This window comes from Ischnura elegans, chromosome X (genome assembly GCF_921293095.1).
Source record: "Ischnura elegans chromosome X, ioIscEleg1.1, whole genome shotgun sequence".
Taxonomy (NCBI): Eukaryota; Metazoa; Arthropoda; class Insecta; order Odonata; family Coenagrionidae; genus Ischnura; species Ischnura elegans.
In genome coordinates this window covers 92,397,988-92,420,863 of record NC_060259.1, presented here as the reverse complement: position 1 = coordinate 92,420,863, position 22,876 = coordinate 92,397,988, and the positions used below count along the sequence as shown (strand labels likewise).

The 22,876-nt window shown below is 36.6% G+C and overlaps 1 protein-coding gene across 6 annotated transcripts in view; it reads left to right on the top strand.

Moving 5' to 3' along the window:
- The window catches only part of LOC124170851, an 83,777-nt gene extending 65,348 nt beyond the window's left edge, over positions 1-18,429 (top strand). For 5 of the 6 annotated variants that reach the window (XM_046549852.1, XM_046549854.1, XM_046549850.1 and 2 more), the window contains 5 exons: positions 2,516-2,717; positions 6,544-6,813; positions 6,981-7,244; positions 9,713-9,724; positions 13,594-18,429. In XM_046549852.1, coding sequence (XP_046405808.1) covers positions 2,516-2,717; positions 6,544-6,813; positions 6,981-7,244; positions 9,713-9,724; positions 13,594-13,767 — 922 coding nt within the window. In that variant the 3' untranslated portion in view covers positions 13,768-18,429. The remainder of the gene's footprint in view (positions 1-2,515; positions 2,718-6,543; positions 6,814-6,980; positions 7,245-9,712; positions 9,725-13,593) is intronic. The other variant, XM_046549849.1, reaches the window with a different exon arrangement.
- The last annotated feature ends 4,447 nt before the right edge of the window (positions 18,430-22,876 follow it).

The following is a 22,876-nucleotide window of genomic DNA, read 5'->3' as shown; positions in this document are numbered from 1 at the left end:
AAATATTCCATGAATTGTCAATGCAGTTAACCTGTATGTAAACAAAGTATTACTCTGAATGGGATTTTTTTCATCGCAGGATTCTCTATTACATATTTAGTAATAATTTTATTGCAGTATCTAATGTGTGTGGACTACTTGGCTGTGTACAAATGGTCACCTCGATGACAATAATTGTACTCCTAAGATTTACTGATTCTCCTCACAAGATCTGCATGGTTGAAAGTTTATTGCAGTGTTCCACCATTTGATGAAAACACTCAGCATTGCACAGAATACATTGATTGAAACTTCAATTGGAGAATTTGATGTACCCATAGCCTGTGAATTCTCTCCAGTTGCGGCAATATCTAACCATGATTAGAAAACAATGAAAATAGCATTATGTTTTGGCTTAGATTTGGCCCATTGACATTGGACTTTCTGAATCAATATGAAGCTTACTTAGGCATTCCTCTCTCTCTAATTCATTATTATTATAATTGTGTGTCCTAATTTTCCACGTGACATTAGGGCTATTTAGTCCTCTCTTTCCCTCAGGTTTCACATATTCTTTTCATACTATCATAACTTAGTATCATGTTATGTACTTGGTTTATCAGTGAAACCTCTTTATATCAACATGGACTGGAATAAAATTTTGAGGTGATGATGTGAGGATGTTGTGTATGAGAGAGGTTTCAGTGGCATGCTCCAAATTACCCACCCTTTAAAAATTAAATGTGCTGCTGTCTTTTTAATCCCTCTATTTATATACAGTGGAACCTCGTTAAAGCGAGTACGGGATATAGCGAGACCCCCGCTATTACGAGAGATAGCCGAAGCACCGTCAATTGATCCTATAATAAGCATGTAAAAAATTTCGTTTTTATGAGGCCCTTTTGGTGTTGACTCTCGCCATAGCGAGGGTTTCACCGCCGGAAAAACTTACACCAAGACTCCTTAATATCTGTAATTGCTAGCGATCTGTTAGAAATGAAGTTAATGGAGTGCTCATTCTCAAATTTATGTGGTAAACTGTCGTTCGATAAATAAGTAGTTAATTTTCGTGAAAATATTGTGGCATTAGCGTTCGCGAATTCTTGATCTTCTTTTGTTCCTCGGGCGGCAGAAAGCAGTCGTCAGCATACCCCCACGTCCATGAGTTGCATGAATAGAAAGCATTTGATGGAACACACCATGGCGAAAAAAAACACCAAACACGTTTAAGCGAGAAAATAAAAATTAAGGAGTAATATGAGGTATATTGGCTATTATTTGCACCACCTCCGGTAAAGCGACAATTCGCTATAGCGAGTGTTTATTGGTGCACCGTGGGGTGTCGTTTTATCGAGGTTGCACTGTATTAACACTTTCAGCCCAAGGGTAAAAATTTGAACTTTGCTGTAATCAGAAATTTTTTTTCATCGTTCAGGCTTAGTGGTGTTACATTTTATCAAAAATGATCAAAATAAGTCATTATGCTTAAAACATTTTCTATTCTTTAAGAATATTTTTGCTGTCATCTATTGATGGCGCTTGGATCTGGAGGAGGTAAAAAACAGTATTTTTACTTAAATGTATCGCAGAAACAGTTTGAAGTCTCTTTTTCAAACCATTCCGCATTATTTATTTCTGGGGCTGATTTATAAATTGAGAGTATTAATTTAGTTTTAAATGTTTATAGTTTGGCATACTTATCCATTATGGATTTTAATTATAATATTGTGTGTTTGTGATGATTCATTTTACCAATCTCTGCTAAGATGAAGCAGATCTAATTTCTCATTTTGTCCTGTGAGGTTATTCACAGCGTTGTACTAGATGTATCTCTGTATGGGACAAGTATGGCAATTTTTTAATTGAAAACAAAGACAAAGTGAAGGAATTGAAAGAATATGTATGTGGAGGAGTTAGGCTAAGGACCTTATTGCAACTGCTTGATTTGGAGAGATAAAAATGTGATTCCAATGAACATTTACTGCACTACCGGGGTCTATTCATAACCCCATCTCAACTACAATGTCCATTTTTTATTTATAACATTTTCCTTGTGGGAATACACTGCCTCATGTATGTATCCTGGCATTTTTTCTGCCCTCAACCTTGGAGAAGGGATATGAAAATATCTTCACTCATCGTCAAGTAATTTTGATAATTTACGCCTGCACAGACAATTTTGACTGCTAAAAAAAAGACAGAATCCTCCACTTCACAAGCTTCCACATTTGTTTACATTAATATTGTATCTTGTTTGTTTTCCATCTCTTGGTCCAAATGAGAGGCATCATGGGAGACACTAGTTGTAAACAAATTTTTAGACCAAATGCTATTGAACCAAAAGATTTATCCAAATGTTTTATGCAAATTTGACCGTGGGACACTGGCTAACGGTAGTCCCTAGTCCCTGGAATCAGTCAAGGTTGGCAGCATCCATGACATGCCTTATGTGTCAGCAGCAAATTCATTTCTCTGCTGTCAGTGAATGTTGGCCCATCATTGAGTTGATACAGGAAGTGCCTTTCTCTTGTTGCAGGCTGTGGGAAGGAGGCAGCTGTGCAGTGGGCAGTAGTGGTGATACAAGTGAACTTTCAACCCCTGGCACTGAGAACTTTCACTCAGATGCATTTAGCAGTTCTGAGCTGCCAATAAAGAATATTGGTGAGAGGGTTAAGGTATATGAGTACGCTCTGCAGGAATGGCAGGGAGGGACACACAAGGCTCAAACCATTTTAAAGGTTAGCATGTAAATGATTCTACTGTAGCCAGAATTTTACTTTTAAGGATTATACGTATTAGGATGAAGATTATTTGGCTTGAGCAGAACTCACATTGACATAGTAGATCCCATTTATAGCCAAGCGTAGGAAGGCAAGAATTTACTCCATCATGTACAAACTTCATTATACAGATACAAGTACATATTGTAAATGCAAATCTTTAAAAAAATTCTCCTGAGCTTAATTTTGAATTTAACTGGAGCTATTTTGTGGCAATTATTATAGTGCCTAAAGTTGCTTCTTTCATATCAAGAATTGTAAAGCAGATTGCTAGTAGCCACTTCTATAACTTATACAGAGTGATGACTGGTATTTTATCTTGGGGGTCACTTCATGGAATTGGGGCATGTATGTTGGGGCATTGCGTCAGCCACGATATTTCTCCCGAACTCCTACTTACCCTCAATTCTCACTGTAAGTTTTTAGGCGAACCTTTCCCCTCCTAAGTTGCACTATCGTTTATGATTTCACTCTTTTGATGGACCTCAGTTGGAAGCACTGATTTTTTAGCTACTTACACTGGCATAACTAGTTTTGTTGACAAATTTTTTGCCCATTGTTCTTATAAACAAATTCCATTTGCTCCTGGGGACCAAGCCTGATGTTCGTAATTTCAAAAAATTTCATGTTTTACAAAACTTTTTATTTTCGAATGGTGCCATGTTTTACCATTCTCTTTTCGCTGCAACCACTATTTCTCTACGTATTATCAAAAATTTCATAATATCCTGCTTCGTATAATCGAGATTTTATTGTAATCTTGTCACATTAACTTATCTCCTCTCTTTCACACCTTGATTAGCTTGTTTTATTTGGATCATTTGAGGCCTTCCCTGGTCATTTTTTTGTAGCCCTTTGATGATCGTCTTTATCAGACCATCTTCATGATGTGACTGATTAAGCTGTTCTGTCTTCTATTTAATGTGTTCAGAAGACTTAGGCCCGTATCATATAAGTCCCCTCGAAGTTGAAGTTGAGGATGGCCTCGTTTGAAGCCGGCCTAGCTCGACGAGGAGATCCCTCGTCCGCGTCATATCATAAAAGTCTCCTCCAGCTCGGCTCATAGGAGGAGGGGTTTGAGCCAGCGGAAATGACGCATTGCTGAGGACGATGTTTCTGGTTTCAGAGTTGACAGTCTTCCAGCATTGTTCTATGTTCATTTTTTCGAATCGTATTTGCGCAGACATGCGCAGTAGCGATATATGGAATGCGGCCGGGGATATACCCGCCAATATCAACAATAGAAACAGAAATGGCTAACAAGGGGAATACACGACCTTCGGGTGGCCGATTGAGCTCAAATTTTCTGATTCGGTAGATCACGGCTATCAACTAAATATGCCGAAGCAAGGTGACGCACTTCTCAAAACTTTTTGAGAAAAAAGCAATTAAAAATCGTAAAAAATGGGTCTACAATATATATCCGGTATTTCCTTACCTTATACAAGGCAGCGGTAGCCCAGTGGTAACGGTGGTTGACTGTGGATGTAAAAGGATGGCGAGGCTATAGGTATACAGTGAGTCCTCGTTCTACGTCACCCCGTTTAACGTCATTTCGCGATAACGTCACGAAAATTTTGAGAACGTCATTCGTTTATAGCACCTTTGCTTCGCGATAACGTCAGGTCTGGTCAGGTCTTTTAAATTTCGCGCGAGAAAAAATGCGAAGCGGCGGGCGTTGCAGGTTGTTCGTTTTGTGGGCGGCAATACAGTCAGTCTAAACGAAGTGTAAAACGGTGTGTTAATTGTCAATTTCGATTACGTTTATAGCAAATTTTCTGCAAAATGAATTCTTAGGTAGGTGCGCAAATGTTAAGTGCGTAAATGTTAAGTAAAGTTTTAGCAAATTTTACTTGACATAACGGTTTTCTGGAACCTGAAAAGTGATTTCTAGGAATTTTTCCGGGTAGAACTCGGAGTATTTGTCGTCACTATTTCGCCGTGTTCTCAATAATCTTGGTTCCTGTAACTGCGACGATGTATCAGCGATGATGATGATGCCCAGGCGATGATGCCGAGGTGACCACCATAGCGAAGCCGAAAAAACAAACGCGGGATGATACAAAAATGGAGAAGGATGTACGTCGCTGCTGGTATTGCCGTCAATGAAGACAGGGACTCGTGTTTATGCCATAGTTTGGCATTCCCATCGTAAGAAATGGCCCAAATATGATACGCTAAAATTTTTTCGCGTAGGAATTGTGAGGTCTAGGAGCGATATTCACTTTTTACATTGTTTCTTATGGGATATTGTGCTTCGATTAACGTCATTTCGTTTATCGTCACATTTTTCAGGAACAGTAAGTGACGTTAAACGAGGACTCACTGTATTAGGGTATTGCGAGTGTAAATTGTCTTCTGTAGGGGTGGGGTCAGAATAATGACATTTAAATTATTAATTGGGAGGGAAATCCACCCTATCGACGGATTATGCTTTCATTGGGAGTTAATTAATAAAATTATCCGTAAGCGTGAATGACGCGTGTATACCGTCAAAAACACAGGGCAGTCGATGCGGCGGAGGAAAGAACGCGTTCTCCGTTTGTTCGAGTAGTATCCCGAAACTTGCAAACGAAGGATTTAGTAAAATAAAAACAGTACCGTGAGGGAGGATCGAACTCGCCGTCCTTACATCCACAGTCAACCACCGTTACCACTGGGCCACCGCTGCCTTGAACAAAAGGTAAGGAAATACCGAATATGTGCCGTAGACCCGTTTTGCTTCGGCGTGTTCTTGCTTCGGCATATTAAATTGATAGCCGTGATCTACCGAATCAGAAAATTTGAGCTCAATCGGCCACCCGAAGGTCGTGTATTCCCCTTGTAAGTCGGAGCGCATGGCCAGGCAGGGGCAGGAAATTTTGTGCAATTTGGTGGTCAAGTACATGAACATTCATGTATGTATGTTCATGGTCAAGTACAAGGACGTAATTGAGTGTAAGCGCTCGGATGCGGAATCCGTTTTAAGCAAGGCAAGATGTTGGCAGAAAATAACGGATGAGTTTAATAATCATGGATGAATAATCATCATCTTCTCGCAATGGCGGAAGTCACCTCAAATGCTTTGAGCCGACAATAATCTAACCTCAAAGTTTGAGCCGAGGCTGGCCTCAAAATTCGACGTTTTTGAGGTTGAGGTCGGTTTTATGATATCGCATCTCCTCCTTCTGACGACAATGAGGTGGAGGCCGGCTTCGAGGGGACTTTTATGATACGGGCCTTAATTTTTTCAGCCTGTTTAGTACTTCATTCACTCAGTAAATCCATTTTATCTTCATCGTTCTTCTGTAGCATTGCATTTTTAATGCTTCCACTCTTCATTTCTGTACTACTGTTTGTGTCCATGCCCAAGTGTCATTAAGAAACTTGTTCCATTTGTGGACTCATGCCTACTCAGATGCATTGCTTGTTATACTGCTGAATTTTATTGATTTGCTAGTCAAGTTTGGTATGGACTGTCAATTGGTAAATTATCTCTATTGACTCTGTGTTTATTGAGGTGCTTACTCTGATTATGTGTAGTTAGTTGTAGTCTAAGCAGTCAGGGCGCTAATCTTGCATATCTATGACCATACTTGTCTTGTAGGTTTTAATTAGCTGTAGTATCCATAAAGCTGAAATTTAGTTGAGTGGTGAGAATAATTTGATTGTTATTCCTTCATTCATGTGAAGTTTCACAGATCGTTTGCAAATTCAGTCATGCCTTACTACTAATTTTGTCTGTATGCTTAGAAAAAAAATGAAAAATGACTGTATTTGAAAATCTTTCACTTTCAATCCCTAGGGCTATGCTGAAATCCCTTCAATTTTGGACGTGGGCTACATACGTCGAATCCGAGGTGATAATTATTGTGCTGTTCGAGCTACAATATTTCAGACTCTCTCTCAGAGCATAGCTGTCCCATCTGGCCAAGAGGCTTACCAAAAGCTTTCATGTGCTCATGAGGGCCAATGTCACTGGTTGCAAGACTGGAAATTTCCTGAAGAACTGCCTTACTCTAGAAATAATGTTCTTCACGGAATGAAAGTGTGCCTGGAGAAATTGGACTATGTGGTAGGTTTTTTATCTTATGGTAAACTCCTGTAAGCATGCTTTTTAATTTATGAAGACACTTGTCTTGGTGAAAAATGGACCCTCAAATACCACAGCATAATAATTTGCAAAAATAAGATTTAAGATGTGCTCTGTCTGACAATTTCCTGTTGTGTGTGTTGTTACAGGCATCATATCTTGCTCATAGCAATGATAAGGAGACCACATTGGCCAGCCTGCTGAACAGTGATGCTTCCTTAGATTTGCTTATAGTGGAAGCAGTAAAATTGCACATGTTATTATGTGCAATAGAGCTTCATGGTCAGAGTACAAGTGGTGCCCAAGTTCCTCTGTTTGCTGTGCTACTGTTTGCCCGTGAGACTTCTGAAACACCAAAGGATTTCATGAATAACCATTTGAAAGAAGTTGGGCACACAGGAGGATTAGAGCAGGTGAGGGAAACAAAGCACTATTCGTTTAATGATCATGTGCGTGAGTCCCACTTTTCACAGTTTCTGATTCTACAGTGTCTGCCTCTTCATTCTTGTTCAAAATTGGAATTACTACCTGGATTGTGTTAGCACAAGTTTTGGGTGTATCAAAGCACATGTCAGGGGCTGAAAAAGGCATTATCCACCAGAAAGTGTATGTAAATTCCGATGAAGACATAGAAGCTCTCGTGCTATACTTAGTTGTACAGTTTTGATAAATCATTTTCTTGGTCTCTGGTGGAATAAACTGGATTAATGGTGAGAATAATCTTTCTATCATAGGAAAAAGTCACTCCTAGTACCAATTGCGTTTTCCATGAGAGTGATGCTTTTCTTGAGGTATGGGATAGGAATTTATTTGGATTGTTGGGAAGCAATGAGAAAATGTATTGGAGAAAGTTGAAGTCCACTCTAGCAACCCTGAGAAAATGAAGCATGAGACGAATCTTTGTTCTTGAACTAGGAAGAAATCTCAAACTTGGGTGAATATTCCTGACGGCCTTGGTTGGCCACAAAAAAGTTTTTCCTGGCCACATGTGATCTCAGGGTGGCTATATACTTCCAGAGTGATTACACACGTACTAATAAAATTAGAGGTTTATGCCAAGTTTGGCCAAATGGGTGAGTGTGACGTGGTATGTGTTTTTCATGCTCCGAGTGGCTTTCTCATTGGCAATGTTCTTAGATTATACTGAAACATGAGAGGACCTCTTGGGGTCAAGGAAAACTTTTATCATTCAATTATTTTAAGGAATTGAAGGTGTGTTGCTAATAGTGCTCTTTGATTTTCAAGTTGATCACCAAATTTTGAAATGAGGAAAGCTAAATCAGGGAATAAAGCTCGATGGATCTATTTACAGGCGAAAAGAACGTCCAATTGCCATTGCATTTTTTTGCACACCTTGTTGTGATGGTATCTTAAGGTTATTTATAATCTGCTTTTTGCATGCTTTCCTAAGAAAATCTTCAGTGGCAATGTCAAAAGGCCTGAGAAATCACCCTTCATGGGCAACAATATCCTAAATAAGGATTGATTTCTGCTCAATTCTAAAATTTAGACAATGACATAGCAAATTAATTTTTGGGTGGTGAAATCCTCGTTGGATAGATTGCAGACAGGACTAAAATCATTGTGAGAAATAATGGAGTGATACGGTCATTTACGACTGATACTTCTATAACCATTGGATATTCTCTTAATAGGGCAATGAAGAAAACAGTTTGAATAAATTAGTAATGCTGTTGTTAATTTGATTATTTTAATTTTATAGGGACACATATACCTATCCTTAAAATTAATCATTTCTAAGCCTGCTTCAGTTTTATTTCCATGTTGCAATGGACATCTTTCAATGCCTTTGGTCTCATAGGTGAGCCCATTTATATAAATCCTTTCAATGACAGACACCAGAATCTAGCTGGTTTGATCGTGAGTAGAAAAATCAGATATGGTATATTGTGCTATGCCTGAGTTTTCTATTTCATTTTTCATTTTCATTTTCTATGTTTGAAAGCTACTTTTCTTCACTGTCAGTGAAGGAGAAAAATCCTCACTGGTAAAGCATAAGTAAATGGCTGTTGAATATATATACCAAGGAACTTGAGGCATTTACCAAGTGCAATTGTGGAGCAGGGTCTGTTTGCTTTTAGACTTGCTCTTAAGGCCATTTTATTCAAGAGTCCTTTCTGTTTTTAATTGTGTAATTTAAATTGTAAGTGGGACAACTGCCCTAAAATTGAGATCACTTGATACTTTCCAAACTTGATTGAAAAAACTCCCATATCTTGGGAATCACACAGCCTAAAATATGCCCATCATCGGCCCAGTAAATACCCATGTCACTTTCATTGTGCTTTCAAGTGTGCATCTAACCAATTGTGTTTTCAGCTTGTGTAAAAAAATAGCTGCTTCAAAGGTTGAGTAAAATCTGCTTCAACTGGAACCATGTGCATGCCTGATACTTTTCTGTAGCTTCAGTACTCTTTGGTCATAGATTTCAAGTTTTCTGCTAACCTTCAGCAAAATTGATTAAAGGTAACCTAAGAATTTACGTGAGACAGTTTCAGCTACTTTTTACACCCATCACTCTATTTTTCTTATCTAAAGTGTGAACAATTGAATTCATCCTTTGGGTATTTTAGCTTGCACTATGAATTCATTAGTGCATTTCAATGTAAGGTTTTTCGTCTTATAAAGTTTTATTAGTTTTGGTGGAATGAAATATTTAAAAGCGTGGAATTCAATGATAAGGTCATCAGATTGCTCCAAGCAATTTTTAGTTGGCCTTGTTTCATTTTGGACTTTCTTTCTTCTACCAAAGACATATGCATAGTAATAATTCGGTATGTCCATTCTCTCTCATGTGTTCAAGTCTTTGTGAAACTTACATTTCGTGTTGAATTTTTCTTATTCGAATAAAATTTCCCAGGATTGGAGAAAAGTGAGTGAAATAAGTTTTTCTATGGTTCTTTGCCATGCACACATTTTGTTCTGATGCATTTTAACTGCCACTTATATGCTTGTTTCATGTGTTGACTTTCTTATTAAATTAATCTAATTTTTTCAATAGTTATAAAACCTGATTTTATGGCTTCTCAGTGGATGGATAGTTTAGTTGTTAGAATTCCTATGTCGATACATATTACTTCCTCATCAATCCTCAGCTGAAATTCAACATGTTCTCTGATCTGTGTGGCATGTATGCATTCCATATCAGTGTTTCATTCTATAGATTCACCAGACAATAAGCACCATTCACCCTGGCTTCATCGGTAACAAATTCTATGTGAGAATATTTTATTAAGAGACCTGTTATCTCTTAGGGTTATGAGCGTATGTTGGCAAAACTTAATTTTATAAATATGCATGCATTTGAAACTTTCGCTAAAGGAAAGAGGCTGAGATGAGTGAAGGAATTGGAGAGAACCATTGAGAGAGGAAGATTCAGGGGAAGGCATATTCATTACAAACCTACGAAGCCAGTATATTACCTAGGCTCATATGTAACTTTATTTTTCTCAGTAATCATGTATGGAAACATATTATGTATTGCTCCCTAAGGTTCATGAATACTTTCCTGATTTTCTTAATTGAATTCAACTTTTATTTTGATATTTCTTATTCTTGCTTGAATTGCCCAGCTGAATGAAGAAGAAATTCAAATAAATATTTTGAGATAGTGTTTCTGCGCCGTCCTATGACTAGCTACTCTTACTGCTCATCCATGTTTTCATTTTCAAAAGCTAAATGTACTGTGGTCATTGATCAATAGGTACCCCTACAGGGCTATTCTGTGCAGATAGCGGCTGTGCTATTATGACCAAGGATGCTATTTGGGTGCAATATAATGCCCCCCCTTGATTCTCCATGTCAAAATAGCGACCCACAAGCAGAGTTTGGGGTCGCTATATTTGGAGTCGAAAATAGCTCCAACATTTGGCTTGCATAATTCCGAATACGAACCCCTACCAGGGAATTTTCAACGGGTGGATCATAGCACTCAATTGTTCTGATTGAGATGGAAAAACCCGTCCATTACTATGGTTACACATCCTGTGCAAATTTATTTACTAGAAAGGCAATTGCTCCACCTGGAAAGGAGAGCGATCAGGGATCACTTGAATCCCCTTGAAGTCATAGAAGAAGATTTTATTAGATTGTTTCGAGCAACTAGGGAAATAGGGGAGGTACTTGTGCCAACAATTGGAACTGAAATTGTCGATGAGAGGTCAAAGTGGTTTAAAAACGCACACCCAAGTAATATAAGCTTGTCTACATTGCTCAAAAATGGGGTGCAGCCCTTGAAAAACTATAACTTAATCAATCAATCACTTTAATCAATATATAACTACAATCAGAGGCCATTTATTATTTTGTTCATAGTTATATAAGATTTTGACCTCTTTATTCCCTGTGGTCACCCTATCATCACATACACGCATGTTTTTCTTCCTTGCCTTCCCACGCAGGTCCTTCCTTGCCTAAATACTATTACATTAGATTTATTATATTGAATATAAATCATCAAATTCAACAGATTAATTAGGCATTGTACATTTACCACTTTTCCAAAGTTTTAAGCAATCCATGGAGGGTGAGAACAATGGCTAAATCTCCCAGTGTTTTTGATGATTTGCTCTTTCTACATACCTTTCAATTTTTTAAAACTTACTTACAACTTACTTAGTGCGAAGTCGCGATGGTCATTCAAATAGTTGACCATCGTTGTAGTCTGCTTCTGTGACATTTTAAATGCCCTCACTTTGTTGCTATAATTTTTCTCGTACATCATTAATTATCCCAAATATATGCATCCATATTTAAGCATAATTGCTCCAGTGAAGTTAATGCCATAATCAATGTATTATGACTAACCTTTCCATTCTGTGCCCTCAACTCTTATTTGCCGCTTTAAATATATCTTTATGTTCGATAAGTTTGATCATGATTTCATTTATTATTTTTGTAAATTATTATTAATTTAATTTTATTTGCACATTCAATGCGGGACCGATTTTCATGAACGTCGTCATTTACGGCCTTTAAAATAAGAAAGAAAATTAGAGATCGCGCCATAACTTCTGTTCAAATAATGCTATTTACAAATGGCACACACGGGTCGAAATCGGGAAGCTTGCTGATGGCCATACACACAAACGGAAGACTCGGAAGTGGATATTAGTCGCGTACAGAGGCGAAGAAAGGCCCCTGTCCGACTGGCAGAGCAAGTCAAATGACGTGCTTCGTATTTTGGCTTGGATGGGACCACGTCGATTGACGTGCTCTGCGCTGAATGCGTTAATATATGTTCATGAATTTGATTTTTGTCGCTTGAAATGCGTGGAACTGTTTTTGATTGTCTATTTGTATCTTGGATCAGCAGGTAGCATCATAAAATTTAAAATTGTCTTTTTGATTTTGGTACCTGCTTTTAACAATGAAAGAATTAAAATTGTGTATTTTAGTTGTTATTATCTCAAATAATTACATATTTATTAATTATTATTAACTGTATGAATTACTCTACTTGTATCATTTGCCCTACGATAATTTTCATACCGACTACAGAATTCACCAGGGTGGTATATTACACCGTCAAAAATCAGCATATTATAATGCAGTACAGTATGCAGAATCAAAATTGATGCTGTTTGAAAAAGGGAAGTAGCCGCAGCAGAATATTATGCCCTATAGTTACAGAATAGACTCAATAGAATTATTGCCTTTGTTTTAATCAGTTAATTGGTGCCTTTTATTCTGTGCATTCTTTGGAATATTGCCTATAATTTATAAGCAGTAGATTTGAGATTGTGGTTAAGTAAGACTGCAAACTTATGGCAGTCAGGGATTGACTTGGGCATATGAAGCCATGGGATTAGTGATGCAGTGATGAACAGGGCTGGGTAAAATACAGGAGTATTTGAAATACAAAATGTCTTTGACGTGGGTATTTGAAAAACAAACTACAAAATAATATTTTAAATACCTTTTAAAAAACAAAATACATTTGTATGGAAACTAAGAAATCTTGAAAAAAATATAACCTGCCTTGGCATGTTATGGATAGTTGCAAACATGAAGAAAATGAGTCTAATGAAAGCAGAGTAATCTCAGAAGCATAATGTTACAGAAGTGTTTTCAGAGCTTCTTCAAAAGTATTTTACAAATGTATTTTTATTTTAGGTTGTTCCCCCAATTTTGCAATAAGAAAATGTCTAAGGTGATCCTGGTAATTCCACGTGGAGAGGTGTCTGCCTTGTTGGCGGTTTTTTTTTTTATGAATCAAGTTTGTTCGTATCATCGATAAAAATATCTCTCATGGTACTTTTCGCTTGAATAGTCATGCTTGAGCATGTTTTTGGTATAGCCATACCTTAATTTGGTTGTTACTTCATAGCATAACTCTGAAAATTCAAATGCAAGCTCATTGTAACGTCCATCCGTCAGTCATTTGACTCTGCGAGTGAGAATCAAGGTGAAATGAATTATGTAGTTAACCTTCTTATGTTTGCCCAACATTGGTAAACTGATGGCATATTTCATTTACATTTTCATTTCATCTATCATTAGGCATTATATAGATGATGATTATAAAGTTGACATTGTGAGATATCATAAGTATATCTGGAAAAAAATAAAATTGGTGCCACTTTAAGTCACATAGCTGCTTAAAATTGATTTATGGTATTGGTGCATGTCAGGAGCATCCATGTATTTCTCTTTGGAATGAATAGTCCACTGATTGTTTGCATGAATTTGAACTGCTTGCCATAGTTTTCTTTTAATGCAAAAATTGACAACTTTTCACAGGTGGAAATGTTCCTTCTTGGATACACTCTTGGAGTTACCCTACAAGTCGTTCGGCCTTCTATGTTTGGGACAAATGAATTTATTTGCTGTTACCCTGACTGGAATGTCGGGTCTTGGCCTCAAGTTTCACTGATTGCAGAGGATGATCGTCATTACAATGTTCTTGTTAAGTGAAAAATGTGGTAATGTGATTGAATTTTTATTTATTGTGATTCAAATAGAGTTGTGAAAGGTGCCACTGCATTGGAGATGTTATAATCATTGCCAAATAATATTATTTATGTCCTCGCGTTCTCATTAAAGTACAGGATTCCTGGTATTTTGGATTAATGTAAAAAGGACTCATTGTATATGTTGGTCAAAGAATAAATGGATAGGAATTTTGAAATGAAAGGGAAGTTGGTAATAATTCATATTTATCATTGTGACCATGGGAAATGATGTAAATATTTCCAATGCAATTATGAATATCTAGTCATTAATTTGGAAAATTTTTCGTGATAAATCACAGAAGTTATTTTAATAATCATTGTCCCTATCTTCTAACCCATAAGCTGGAGAAATAATTGATTTTTGTGGGTTTTAAAGGTGTGGATATATTAAATGAAAGTGTGTACTCAGGTGGTTATCTTATGTACTGCACTAGCTCTTCATGCTAGTCCCACTTTGGTGGTAAATGGGAGGAGATTTACTTTAAGTTCTTAGATAAATGATTCAATGAATGGGCTGGTTCAAATTGTGCATTTAAGTACGATAATACTCTTGTATGTCACAAAATGTGGTTCAATACTGAGGTTGGCTTGTGTTTGGAATTGATTGTGTGAAATCAAAGATCTGTATTGCTTACCCCCTGGGCTTCTCAATTCTTCAAGAGTGAGTCTCAAACATAATATCACTTTTGTGGAATGGAATTCTCAGGATGGCAAATCAGCATAAGTTAATTGATGGGAAAGGGTTTACTGCCTAGATCTGGAAATAGAAAGTTGTTTTAAAACTGAGCAATGAAGACATCAATCACTCATCATCAAAAGTAAATGTGATTCAAAATAGGTATTACATAGTCGTGAACTCTTCTACTTTGAATTATTAAACAGTTTTGTTATTAGTTGTAGTCCTCGACTGTGGAGCACATCCATTCTGGATTTTCTGCCTGTGCAAAGTACACACACCAATCTGCTGAGTCTTTTTTGCAGTAAATGGTGTCATGATAATTTAAATGAAAAGATAATAAAAAAAATCAAACCCATTGGATATTTTCCCATCATAATGTGAAATTTCAAAACCATTGACAAGAAAAAAATTCACATTTTTGGGCTATTCACCAACTTGAAATAGCTTTTTTTTAATTTAAAGGTGTTACCGATGAGGATTATTTCATCATTAATTAATGTACATTAAGGGTTGCATGTGATGTTTACCTGAAGGATAAAACTGAATATGTAGTGGAAGGTAAAACAAGAATGAAATGTCATTGTATGCACTTTTAAATTGTTTGGACTAACTAGATTCACCATGTATGCCCGTATACAGGCGATTCATCATAAATCTTGATTTATTTATGGGGTACATTGGCCACAACCCTCTTAATATGAGTTGCATACAGGGTGAGTGGAGATACGAAAAAAGTTCATCCAAGGCTGCTTGTATTCGCTCATTTCCCCCCCTTGATAATGAAGCATTCATTTTTCATTGGAAATACAGCATCCTTTTTTTATTTGAGGAACTTCAAACGTATGCATTCAACTTGTGGTAATGATTCTATTGATGCTCATCAGTTGAATATTTTTGCAGTGATTATCATTCTTTTCCTATGATTTTTGGTTGCATCATTTCCCTATGTTTGAAATTGGCTGCAAATTACACGGCAGCTTTAAAGTAAAAAGTAATATCTCTGTATCTCATTTTTATCATGGGATAAACCAATGGATGCATTTCCTTGTAATTAAAAATCATAATAACTGCATCAATAAGAAAACAGGTTATTTAGAGTATGAGTGTTGTGGTCAGGGGTGGGTTAAGGTGGTTGTGTTTGAGGGGGAGAGACAATGTATTACTTTCCACGGTGCATTGTTGGTGTGCAATAACTCTCGGTGATAATGCCTTTGAGGTCTGATATTCATAGACACATTAGATATTCATCAATTATTTTTTATAGTTGTTTGTTAAGCTGGTGAAGTATAAACTTACATTGGAGAGCCACCTTAAAATTTAACATCTTTTCAACTTTTTTTTGGACATATTGGTGGTGCAACTGCCTCCCACCACCACTACCTTAATCTACCACTGATTGTAGTTGCACTACTTTTACACATACCTCATTACTGTCCTGAAATACCTTTGTTGTTTCAAAGGTCCTATGACCCTTTAAACATTTATATGGGTCTGAACACTTGAATAATCATGCCAGAATGTCACTGAGCCACAGCTTAGGAGTAATCAGGTCAGAAAATGTTTCTGATTTGTATTAGAGAGGCAGTTTCTTCTTTAGGAGTCCGTTATGTTGCATTAGTTATAGTTCTTCTGGATACCATCAGCTGAAATTGAGTTTATGCAATTGTCCTTGTCATGTCCATTGTGGCTAAATTATGATGTATGACTTTAGTTGATGCCTCATGTATAGGGAAATTCCATTGAAGGAACAGTGTTACCCTAATTTAAATGTTGAAAATATTTCCGGATTTAAAAAAATGTAAAACTGTAAATAGACTCGGATATGATTTTTCTCTGATGAGTATTATAAGCCATAATTTTAAATTAGAGAAAAAAGGGGATTTTCTGCCGTAGAAATTTTTGTGTGGCTGGTTTTGACATGCTAAATCATCAGGTGGTACATCAAAACAAGTCCCATTCAAATGTGTGTTATGGATCTTCTTCATGTATCAGATTTGTGCATGAAATGGCTGTGTTAACTGGCCGTAATTTGTTCAAAGATCATTAGAAATTGATGAATTCTTCTCAGGTGTGAAATTGGACTTCCAAAGAGTAACACGGTCTTGAAGATGGGAGACAAGTCGTCTCTCGAAAGTCGGCTTATACGACAGAATTAACCTGGCTGAGAGCCCGAGATGAATTCATCAATAGTATTCACCGGGAGAAATGAAAATCGTTTATCATTAGAAATGTTTGCATAGCCGTGAATCCGTGACAATGCAATGTGTGGTCATTTTATTTTACTTGTTCTCCGATGAAGTCCTACTGCCCATCGTAACTGAAATGTTTGATACTGGTGGTGTAATCTGCATTGCCTCTGCCATTTATTTGAAGCTGCCAATTTCCTTTTTTTTTAAATATGGGGGCTCTTAAGAAAAAGTGGGCAGTGGGTCTCCTTTAGGCAGAGTTTATATTCCTCTGGCGGTGTCACACTGCCCATTGCTATTACAACTTGGCCAATCAGAGACACACAGCTGGGAGGTGAAGGGGTCAGTAGGTGCGATAAGGTGGAAGTAAGGATTCTGTGAAAAGTTTCGCTGCCATATTCACCAAAATACCTTCAGCTAAAGATATACGTTCTTGACAGATAGATTCCGTGGGTGGGAGATTGGCAGATTGATTGGTATTCACGTTTAGCATGATGACTTCTTTTTTAACATTCTATCATAATTTATTCAAGCTTGGAACCTGTTTTTTGGGTCCAAAAATTTTATATGTATAGCTAATTTTTTGACTCTGCTGAAGTTTATATGTATACCAAAAAATTCCTTCTAGGCTCTGAAATTCTCTCAAGTTGAAATATTGCGGTTGGATGAGTTTTACCATTGTAAGCTGGTAGGATTGTATGACACAAAGAAAGATTCTATGGAAATTAATTAGTATTTCAAAATACCACTAAGTATCACCTCTTACCTCTTTAGTTTATGCCTCATGTATGGGGAAATTCCATTGGAAAAACAGTAATGGCCAAAGTTAAATGTTGAAATTGTTTCCCAATTTATGTAAAATTTAAAGCTATAAATTGACATTTACATGATTGTTCTCTGATGAGCATTATGAGCCATAATTTTTAATGAAAGGAAATTAGTTTTCTGCAATAGAAATTTCAATAAGACTGGTATTTCATCATAAATCATCAGGTGGCGTATCAAAACAAATTCAATTCGAGTGTACGCTGTGGGTCTTCTTCAGGTATTATAAACCATCAGCCACTCATTCCTCATCGCCCACTATCCCACACTAAACCATCACAGTTAACATGAAACAATGCACACATTGTGGTTATTACAGTCTCTTTAATACCCTTAATTAAACTGCCAATGCTTACAAAGGTTTTACTCCTTGATATTCTTAAAGAAACAAACTCCAACTCCACTTTATTATGATCATAAAATATGATGTAGATGATAGCTAATGTAACAGTTGCTGATAATTATTATAATGCTGATAATGATGCATTGATGAAACAGTCTGCTGATAATTATTATAGCAGGAGTGCAATAACGAAACACTGGCAATTTATCATTGGTGAGCCAATAATTATAAGAATACTCAAAATTACAACATCTAATTCTGTGCAGTACTATCACCAGAACTTAAATTATCTGCAATAGATAAAAAACAACCCTAGGAGAGATCACAATGAAAATAACTATTATATTTCACAAAAGAACCTCTTAGAAATTTCCGAGTAATGAATTAAAGTAGTGTTCATAGTACAAGCCGTGGGGCAGTCTCCACCAAATACTTGATACCTGGCTTTTCTGTACCTTCAACTGGACTGATGAAGCAATGGCATCAAAAAGAGGAGCGAAAATGTACATAGTATATCATACTATTAAATGAATGCATGTGATGGAATGAATGCAATTCAGGTGATGAAAATAAAATTACAATTGTGATGTATTTCCAGTGTACGTGACTCAGATTGTTTCATCGATGTTATTTATTACTAAAATTAAATTAAAAAGAACTTTGTGCTTTCACATTAATATTTATTCATGACCATGGTTTCAATGTTAGACATCATCATCAGGTGATGATGATGATGACGTCTAATGTTGAAACCATGGTCGTGAATAAATATTAATGTGAAAGCACAAAGTTCTTCTTTTTAATTTAATTATGAATCGCTTTCACCAAGTTACGCCTCAAACAATCAATGTTATTTATGACAAAAATTTTGGTGTCCCAATTCTCCAATTTCACATTCCTTGAATTTAATCTGATATTTATATTGAAATACCGTATTTCTCTGAATATAGTCCCCCTCTGAATATAGTCCCCCCTAATTTCGAGGCTTCAGTTTCGGAAAAAGTTAAAAAAAAATGCATTTGAGTATAGTCCCCCCCTTCACTTTTACCACGGCCATTTTTGGAAAAAAAAGGGGGGACTATATTCAGACATGTACGGTAATACAAAAAAAATGAGAATTTATGAGACTGTATTGTCAGATATTTTGTTTCAAAAATGTCAGCTCTGCTTTCTAAAGGTAAAAAATGGTCCGCCATAATGGAAACTTTAGCAGGTGGAGTCTCAAAGGCTGGGTAGCTGGTTGTGTTGTCTCACGTAACCCTGGTGGTCAGTTGCAATAGTTTATGGGCAGTTAGAGCATTCCAGACAATGCAGCACTGTCAGCTGAGTTTTACCGCGTCCAGTGACAAGCTCTTAATTGGTTCCTATAACTGCATTCCAAAGGTCATGCGATTCTAGGTACATAGGATACTTTTAGTTTACCCATTGAAGTTATGTTTCTGTCACTTTATTATTGTCTGTATTTTTTAAATATAAAACCACTCCAACCCTTTTTTAATTGAGTGGGTTTCACACAGAATAAATAATGTGGGACTTGCTCATTTAATTTCTTGTCAATGTCAGTGCTTTGCCTCATTCACTATGACTGATGCTCACTTCTTGGGTGGAAAATTTTCAGCCCTTTTTTCTCTAAAATAACCAGCGAGGAAAACTGTCATTGGTTCACATGTTAGACATGTGGCATTCAAGGTTTTTTTGGGATTGTTAATGTGAGAATAATTTGTTCCCACATAGGGTTGGTTTTAAAATAAATTTGAACTGTGGACAGAAGCCCGGAAAAAAGTTGTTTGTCTTTAGCAATATGCATATTTTATTACACTCAAGATGTACTGCCGAAAAGTATGAATTAATGTACACTGAAGCCAATCGTATAAGGTTAAGGTCTATGGTGAGGGTTTTTGTGACTTCATCACACGATGTGTAATGGAAGCTAACATTGTATATGGCAAGTTATAGGTAGTCAGGAGTATTGAACTTGATATCATAGAAGAAAAATGTATTGAGGATGAACATTTAAAGCAATTAAAGGCAATTTTGTCATTGAGGTATAATTTTCTTGAATTAATTGGTGAGAAAATTGGCACGCATGTCAGAGGTTGGTGTGAAATTGGAAAATTTTTAAATCAGTTATTGATATTTAATATCCAAACCATCTCATTTTAGATTAATAATTTTATATTAATTTTGGTGTTACCTTTGCAGTTCTGAGGTAAACTTACATAATTCTGTGATGTAAATGAAGTATAAAAACCTCTCTAGTGGTAGAAAAAAGCTCGGTGTTATGCACTTTTAAATTTGTATAATGCTTGGGAAAATACATAAATTGGATATTGTGCCAGAACTTCAGGGAATGTTGTGGGTAGAAGATGCTAGATTTTACTGATTCATCCAAAAAAGTCTCTGTGATTACCTGGATGTTTCCCCCTCATGACATTACTCTGTCAGTGACAGAATTTAAAGCAATGGTGAAGTCAAAAATTACCCTGCACCCCTAATCAGCACTAATTGATTTCAGTGAAAAGTGTTTGACCCTATGTAATAATGTCGTATTGTAATGGCAGTTGTATTTTGGGGATGATTGTATAGCCTTGGACCAGTGATTTCCAGCTGCATAGGAGACATTTGATGCACGATTCTGTACTGGTTCTGATTTTTCCTATTTGGCTGAATAATTATTCTTACTTGTAGGAGGAAGATTTTAATGCAATTATCCTCTGGCAAGTCTTAAGTGTAGAGAAAAATGTTTGTCTTCAGTCCTAAAGAAAATTATATTGACAGTAATTAGAGTATATATTTGAAAAAATGTTCCTTTTTTAAAGTATTCATTTATTGTATACTGTGTGATGGATGTTATGAATCCTAAGACTTCAGGATATATCTAGGCTGTGGCAAAAAAACTGGTATCACCTTACTTCATGCATGCATAACATGCTTACAGATATTTTATTTTGATATATAAGGTAATCATCAATATTCTTCTTGAAAATACACGGCAGTTCCCTGTATTTAGTTTAAAATACTAAAGATTTGGCATTTTTCTGGGGGTGATATTAAGAATATGCTTCATGACAAAATGAGTAGATGTAGACTGTTCAACTAATGGCATAATAAATTTATTGTAAGTGTTATTAGTGAAATGAGATTAAAAATGGAGATATGTAGTTTGGTGAATGAAAATGAATGTGCTATAAGCTGTAATGTGCACTGAATGTGTTCAACAGTTTAGACAGACAAGTGGATTAGATGTTTCCATTTTTAGTCCTTTTGATTGTGCAAAAATTGTTAATTAAATGAAGATATATTGTTTGTAGGACTATAGGTTGGTCATGAAGGATAGAATTGTATCAAATTACCCTCGTTTAAAGCTCATTAGCACAATGCATGTCGATATTTACATGAAAACACTTCATGCTAACAAAGATTTGAACAAGTGGATACGATACAGTTTCTGTCTTTCATGATGGGGTAGTTAAGCCACATCTCACCTGAGACATCTCATGCTTAAATATGGGTCGTCATTATCAATATATTTTAGAGGAAAAGTAAACAGATGAATTTGACCTGCAGAAGTATTTTATTTGCTGAAAATTGCACATTATGTAGTATGAATGCATGAAGAGTAATTGGCTCAGTATTTCCTGTATAAATAAGAAATTGAACATGATTGGTATAGGCTGGGGTGTGGTCAGGATGGGTGATATTTGCAAAATTGCGTATGAAATGGTACTAAATTTCATTGGTGGACATATATAATCTCCTAATGCTTTACTGAAAGATGTTATGTACATAATTACTGGCTTGCTCACAATAATAAGTAAATTTGAGAGAAATGAAAGATTTATTGTAATTGATCATTAATTGTGTGAGATTTTTGAGTTTGAGGTGAGAGGTGCCAATGTACATAGAAATTTGATGAAAAAGGTGGTTAATGCCCGTTTTAAGCCTGCTCCATATTGTTCTCTCTTGTTGGAGCCAGGGTTTAGTGCCTGAGTGAAAGATTATTTATTTATTTATATGTATATTTATACACTTGTGTGTCCCTTGAACAAATCTCCTATTTGTCATTAAAATCTCACTCATACGCTACTCTTCAAATAAGAATCATTTCAACCAATTGGTGTGCAAGTAAGTGCATGTATATGACACACATTACCCATGAGTACACAGCTGGCACTTTTTGAAAGCATCCCCATACAGATACCAAGGACTTGGAAGAAATTTTGTGAGGACCAATCATTTTCTATGCTTGCCTCGGTCAGCGAAGGCAGTGAGGTTTTCAGCAAATGGACCGAGAATGGAAAGGAGGAATGCGATTGATCTTGCAAAGGGAGCCATTTGGGAAGATATACCCTGCCAGGTGGGAAAGTGCACGCAGTTGGCAAGATCAGTGTGAGGAGATGTGCAAGTGAGTGGGGTTGGAGAGGGAGAGGGCTGAGAGGGAACGAGGAGAGGCAGGAAAGGACTCAATCATGCGATTTGATGGGATGGCTATCAAAAGTAGGTTGTTGTGTTCCACAAATACATATTTATGATACACATGGCCCCAGTTTGGGTCTCTTCGGGCCATTTTCTGTTGTACCATTCATCGCATTGTGTAATATGATACTATTGGTCTGAAAATGCAGAAACTGGGAGTGTCTGTCAAATGTTTGTATGGAATTATAGCAATGTGTTTTCATGGTCATGATGTGGTCACCAAGTAAACTTGCTGAAAATTGATTTGAGAGGGTGGGCAGGGAGTTGGGATGTGCAAGCGGGAGCAGTAGGTGCATCGGAGACTGTGCATGACTCGCCTGCATTCTGCAGCAGTCCCATCGCTCACATTCATTTCAGCTCTACGTAACGATTGGCCCTGTCATGCTTGGCTATGAAGGAATGTGGTAGGGGCTTGCCAGACTTTCTGATGTTTTACCAGGCAACTGAATTTACTCTTACTGATGGAACATGGCTGAACTAGTCACTTTGAAAATATTCATGAAACTCATATAGTGATTTTGGGATTACCCTTCTTCACTCCAGTGCGTACTATGGTGGGTTC